At 46.5% G+C, this 6,228-nt stretch overlaps 1 protein-coding gene across 1 annotated transcript; it reads right to left on the bottom strand.

Annotated features, from left to right (window-relative positions):
• Positions 1-485: 485 nt before the first annotated feature.
• On the bottom strand, positions 486-5,335 carry LOC123449919 (F-box protein At4g00755-like). Its single transcript, XM_045127286.1, has 5 exons — positions 5,040-5,335; positions 4,547-4,945; positions 3,324-3,502; positions 1,884-2,002; positions 486-1,166 (listed from the first exon to the last, which is right to left on the bottom strand). Exons 1-5 carry the CDS (start codon positions 5,185-5,187, stop codon positions 710-712), a joined length of 1,302 nt encoding a protein of 433 aa, XP_044983221.1. The 5' UTR covers positions 5,188-5,335; the 3' UTR covers positions 486-709.
• Positions 5,336-6,228: the final 893 nt, after the last annotated feature.

A 6,228-nucleotide genomic window follows, 5' to 3' on the forward strand; every position in this document is an offset into this window, starting at 1 on the left:
ATCTCCAAAACATAGCTAGAACATCATCATCATCCGATCCGATTCTCCAAAACGATGCCATCAAGAGGGAATGTGGCATCATGCATAGCTAGAACATCATCATTGTTCGATCCGATAATCATTATCGGATCTAGGGTTTCCCCTGAAGCATGTCGAGAAGGAGACCTTTCAGGGAATGTGGCATCATGCATGTCTAGGGTATCCCCCGAAGCACCTTGAGAAGGAGACCTTTCTACATTCTCAACTTTTTAATTTTATTTTTTACAGGAATCTACATTCTCAAGTTAATCTGGATGAGGCCAAGCTTTGGATGATTGCAGGGGCCAGGCACTTGAGCACCATCATGCCACGAGAGTAATCATTTCATCCACGACTGCCAACGGCAATCACCCAGCTTGCGTTATCCAGCACACGGATGCAGCAAGTCGAAGAAACAACAAACAAAGAACATAGAACGGACCACAGCTTATCAGCACCACCAAGGATTAACCAAAGTCGCAAACCATGACTTTAAACTCTTTATAAACCCTGTCTGTATGTACTCACGGCCACAACAAGTTCACAACAGCTGTCTGTATGCACTCAGCTATATAACCCCCGGCTAGTTCATATAAAGGGTTCCTTCACAAGTCCACTAGTTCACAACAACAAAGGAACGGTCTCTCTCTCGGCATCGGCTCCGGCAACCTCACCCAGCCCAGCAATGGCCCTAGGCGAAGGGGTCGTTGTCTGACACGCCGCCGTCATCATCTTCCTCCATGGCCTGTAAACCATCTTCATCTTGCAGTTGCAGCACACCATCTTGCAGTAAATACAGGAGCTGCGCATCCACTTGCAGCTGTTGCAGGAGGTTCGCGTCCCCTTGCATTTCTTGTATTTCTTGCAGAAGCGCGTCTCCGTCTCCGTCTCCGTGCAGGTCTTGCGCGGGGTGCGCAGGCCCCTCCTGGAGCACGTTCATGAGGGTGACCAGATGCCTCATCTCCCTGTAGCTGGCGAGAGCGTCCTTCCACTCCTGCGAGTCCGTCGCGCTGTCCTGCACCACTTCCGTCACCGTGAGGTTCTTGGCCTCCGGCAGGTGCTTGAGGATGGCATTGCCACCCGAGTCGTTGATGTCGACCATGAACACTGGTGAGAGCGAACGCCCGACCACTTGAGCATGGCAGACACTGTGAACAGATAAAATGGAAAAAGGTTAGTAAGCACTTGTGGGTGTTACATACAACTGAAGAAAATGCTGCAGGTACATATATGCATATACAGAGCAAACTCTACTTCAGGGTGTCGGGTGATATACACCATTGGGAATTGACATGTCTTTGTGATAAGGCAACAAATAGGTATGGCTGTGTGCATCCTGTGGTGCAGAGGCCAGGCTACTCGCCTTTTCGAGAGAAAAAAGAGGCGCACAATTTCATTTGCACTTAACAATAATAATTTTGACGTTCTTGGTTTGCAGCCAAAATTTGGTTGGCCAATGTTTGGACAAGCCAACTCCTCTACTTCAGGGTGTCCGGTCCATGTGTCATAAGATATACACCATTGGGAATTGACATGTCTTTGTGATAAGGCAACAAATAGGTATGGCTGTGTGCATCCTGTGGTGCAGAGGCCGGGTTACTTGCCTTTTCGAGAGAAAAAAGAGGTGCACAATTTTATTTGCACTTAACAATAATAATTTTGACGTTCTTGGTTTGCAGCCAAAATTTGGTTGGCCAATGTTTGGACAAGCCAACTCCTCCAGGTTAGCAAGGGAATCTTTTGGACATGCCAAAACAAGCATATCACACACTAATAAACCCAGACTGATAATGGAATCACATCTAATCTCCAAATTTGAATAATAATGCCATATTCTTTGCATAATAATATCATTTTCAACTTACCATATGTAATACCTATCATCAGTTGCTTGTTTCTGCACTCTTCCCAGCAGCTCAATCTTTACAACACCACCAATGCACAGGACTGGGCGCGGGAGTTTAAACGTCTGCAGTTTATTTTCCTGTAAAACCAAATTAGATGGCAACAGTAAGGTCATTGCAGCATCAATACAGCATGTTGATTTATAATATCAATACAATATCACCTATAGCATAAAGCACAAAATGCATCCAGTTGGGGAAGAAAATTTTCATGCTTGATATTGGGTATTAGGCCGGTCCTTTACTGGTTTTCGTGTAAAGCGGTCAAATTCCAGGAACCTACTGCTTTATGGAGCCAATTGAAATTATTCCATCATTACATGATAGATCAAAAACTGATTGTGTTTATTTTTTGCGTTTCAATTTGTCCTGAATTGCAACAAAACCATGTATCAGCACTTTTGTTTTATGGCCAAATAGAGCTCCTAAGGTAGTAGGGGTTTGACACAGGAGGATAGATTCGTCCTCTGCGACCAAAGCACCGCTGCCGGCAATTGAGAAGGATGACGGGGTTTAGACAGAGTATACTCTGAATGGTTCAGGAATGGCAGCTACAAGAAGGGTTGTTATTATTTGACCAGAACTTACAAGAGATGTCATGCTTATATAGCATTGCCTTCAACTTACTCTAAACCAATTCGTGCTCTGGCACCAAACCTGGCTTGGATTCTACCTGACCTATTATAATTGACCCTTCCTAATTCTGCCAATTTCTATTCTGGTCTGGCAGGTGCAACTGCTGCGCTCTGCAGTTACCATGTCTGAACTGAACTAATCAGCAGATCCTTTGCTTTAGTACAGTAATCTCTCCTCCTTGTCTTTCTTCCTCAATATGCTTGCCCCAATATACGTCCGAATCAACTTCATCTAGCTTGCAAGACGGTTACAGGAACGATCACTCAAGCAACAATAAATCTCTGTGATATTGTGAAAGAAAACTATTTTCAAAGCTGGGCTCTGAGACCATAACATTTTTCTATGTACACCAGGATGCAGGTTGTAGCTTTCTCGGTTTCACAGTACTTGGCATTTTTAACAACGTGTGCCTATTCAGCCATTTAGGCAATCATTTTCTGAGAGCTTCATGCCCCTCATGATTGTGTGGTTGGTGTAAGTAAAAAAATGTTAATGTGATTGGGTTGATGTGAAGCTACAGAAATATTGAGGCAAAGTGTGCAGGCGTAAAATGCGAAAGGTGTACTGGAATGCGTAAGATGCAAAGTAGTTCAGGGTTTATTTATTTTTGGTAAGATATGTCCAGTATTTATGAAATGAAGTCAATGATATCTTCCACTTAAAGAAAATGATCATGGCGGAATAGCTATAGGTATTTAATAATAGAATTCAGCAGTTCGCTAAACTGTGGATAGGTCAGCAATAGAGAACAAGGCACAAAATCACCTGGAACATAAGGAACTCAGGCGAGGTATAAGTCCAGATGTAGTTTTCATCAGCAATCACTGCTTGGTTGTCATCATCATCTGTGATAAATGACTCTGATCGACGAGGAAGTTTGCAATGGCCCATCCGGAACCGCACCATCTTTGAAGAGTATATAGGATGTCCAATCTGAAAGAATGCTGGCAATTTGAAACAAAAGGCAATGCAATCAGTCATCCGACAAGATAAATATAACTAAGAGAGAAAATTTACAATATTATATGTTTAACAAAATACATTGCTTTGCATTGCTCAATCACCTGGGAGTATTAACCAAATATAGCCATCAATTTACGGGGTGTTATGGACCTCTTTCTTTTAACCTAATTTAGCTACCTATAAGACTATAATAGGTACACCACTTAGTCACCAATCCCCGTAACCGTTATTGGGTAGATTTTCTGGCTAGCTAAGAAGTTTTCCACACTCAATATTCTGTTCCATTTGTAGGCAGATCTGAAAACTGTATATCCTTGCTGTGGCCACTCCATAATTTCCATCAAACTAGATTCCGTTGACCTATTCACATCAATGCCTATATTCCTTATCCTTGTGCCAATTGCCTAATCATCCTCATTCGCTCCTTGAGCAGCGACAACTTGCGGAACAAGATTGCTAGTCTTTTTCTTAAATCCCCTTTACACGTGTCGTTTTGATTGTAGAGTCATGTAAAGTTTGAAACCTACTATTTCGCGCCTTTGCTAACGGTACCGGCTCATTTGTCGGCAAGTGTCAACCTATATGACCCGTTGGACTGATTTGTTCTTTACGAAACAACCATGAACGGGTCATTTATTGCGAACGATGAAACGTTGAGATTCACGGGTCGGAACAAAATCCGACAACACGAAACGGTCCGACTCACCGTCGGAGAGAATTCGACACAACTAAGCGGTCCGATTCACGGTCCGAAAGAAGCCGACAACACGAAACGGTCCGATTCACCGTCGGAAAGAATTCGACACAACTAAGCGGTCGGATTCACAGTCCGAAAGAAGCCGACACAACGAAACGGTCCGAGTCACTGTCGGAAAGAATCGGACATGATAAGCAGACATAGAAATGAAATAACTGACGGCGCAATGGAAACCTGATGGTCAGTTTCAGATGTCAAGTCACCTTAGTTTATGTAATCAGATGAGGTGTCTAGTGACCTTAGTTTATGTATGTATAAGAGAGACTACCTTTGAAGGGCTGTATCCTGATCTCATCGACGACGCAGATGTCGGAGCCGAGCCTGTAGGTGAGCGTCTCGGGCACGTCGGGGTCGTCCTGGCCGGCGCTGGACCAGTAGGAGAAGCGGTTGTTGACGCGGTCCTGCGGCTCGAGCGTGTTGTCGATGGTCTCGTCGGGGAAGTTGTCGGTGCTGGAGGCGCCGATGCAGTGCAGGATGCAGTCAACGGCGGGCCTGGCGTCGGGGACGAGCGCGCCGTAGAGGTGGGAGTAGATCCTGTGCTCGTTGGCCTCGGCGCTGGGCCCGGGGGATGGGGCGGGCGATCTGCGCACCTCCACCGCGCCCGCGAGCACGGCCAGCTCCGGGAACTTGCGCACGCACGCCTTCTTGAGGAAGCCGTTCCCCTCCACTGCGCGCAAAAGGGGGCCGATGTTCTCATCCATTTGTAGCGAGAGGGTTACTGTATGTGCAGCGGGGGTGCGGGGAGGAGGGGGTGAACGGACCGAATCTGCGCCAGGGGCGGGAGACGGTGGCGGCGCGGGCGAGGTCGGCGGGGTCGTGGAGGCGGGCGAAGACGCAGGCGGAGAGGTCGGGGCCGACGAGGTCGAGGAAGGCCGCGGGGTCCCCCTGCTGCTGCTTGGACATGGCCATGGCGGTGGTGTGGTGCCGCCGCCGCGCGCGCACGGCGAGGGAGGACGGAGAAACGCCCTCTGCTCTCCTCCCCGCTCGTTCCTTTTTGCGTTGCGTTTGCTTCCGTCCGCTGCGCCTGCGCCTGCGCCTCAAGGAGGAAGAGGAGGAGCAACCGGCCGCTTGTTTTCGTTTTTTTTCTTTGGTGGTGGTTTTGCGGGGCCCGCGCCTTTTGCTGCGCGCGCCACGTAGACGTAGTACAAGTACACCGGGCACGGCGCCGCGATGTGCTCGTGCCTGTCCGTCCGCGCCTTGCCGTTTCGGCCTCCCCCGAGCAGCCCGCGCCGCGCCCTTGGCGTGCGTGCGTGCGTGCGTGTATCGCGCTCACTCTCCGTGTGCCGCGCTCGTGGTTCCGACCATGGTTTGTTTTTTTTATATGGAAAAAAGTTTTAAATAAACCATTTCTATTTGTGTGTGAAACATTATACTTCTTCAGTCTTAAAATAAATGACCCAACTTTGTATTAAAGTTAATTAATGCAAAGTTAAATCATTTTTGAGTCACTTATTTTAGGACTGGGGAAGCTGGAAGTATTACTCAAAATCGTACCTTCATAGCATCCCAAGGACCTGTACTAAACCAAGTCATAGCTTTACCTTCTAAACAAGCAGATTTAGCTATGTTGTCGCTGACCTTCTTTTGGCTACGATTTACATGAGTAACACAAGAATCAACGGTGAGACCTAAGGTGTTTATAATCTCTCTAATAAGCAACGAATAGACCGAACTATCAACTTCTTTAGCCAGGATTAACTTCACTGCAACAATAGAGTCCATCTCTACCTCAACCTTGAACCTGAGACGAAAGATAAATCGAGGCGAGATTGTTGAGATTCCAACTTGCGACCTGGCGAGATTGCTGGGCACTCTAGCAGATAGCTATTGTTGATAAACTAGAAGCTGTATTTATAACCACACGACCCAACGTCTAAATTTGGATTTTTCTTGAAACATTTTCTTCAAAATTGTCATTTTTTAAATCCAAACATTTTATTGATTTTTTTG

The sequence above is a fragment of the Hordeum vulgare genome, chromosome 4H (genome assembly GCF_904849725.1).
Source record: "Hordeum vulgare subsp. vulgare chromosome 4H, MorexV3_pseudomolecules_assembly, whole genome shotgun sequence".
NCBI classification, from domain to species: domain Eukaryota; kingdom Viridiplantae; phylum Streptophyta; class Magnoliopsida; order Poales; family Poaceae; genus Hordeum; species Hordeum vulgare.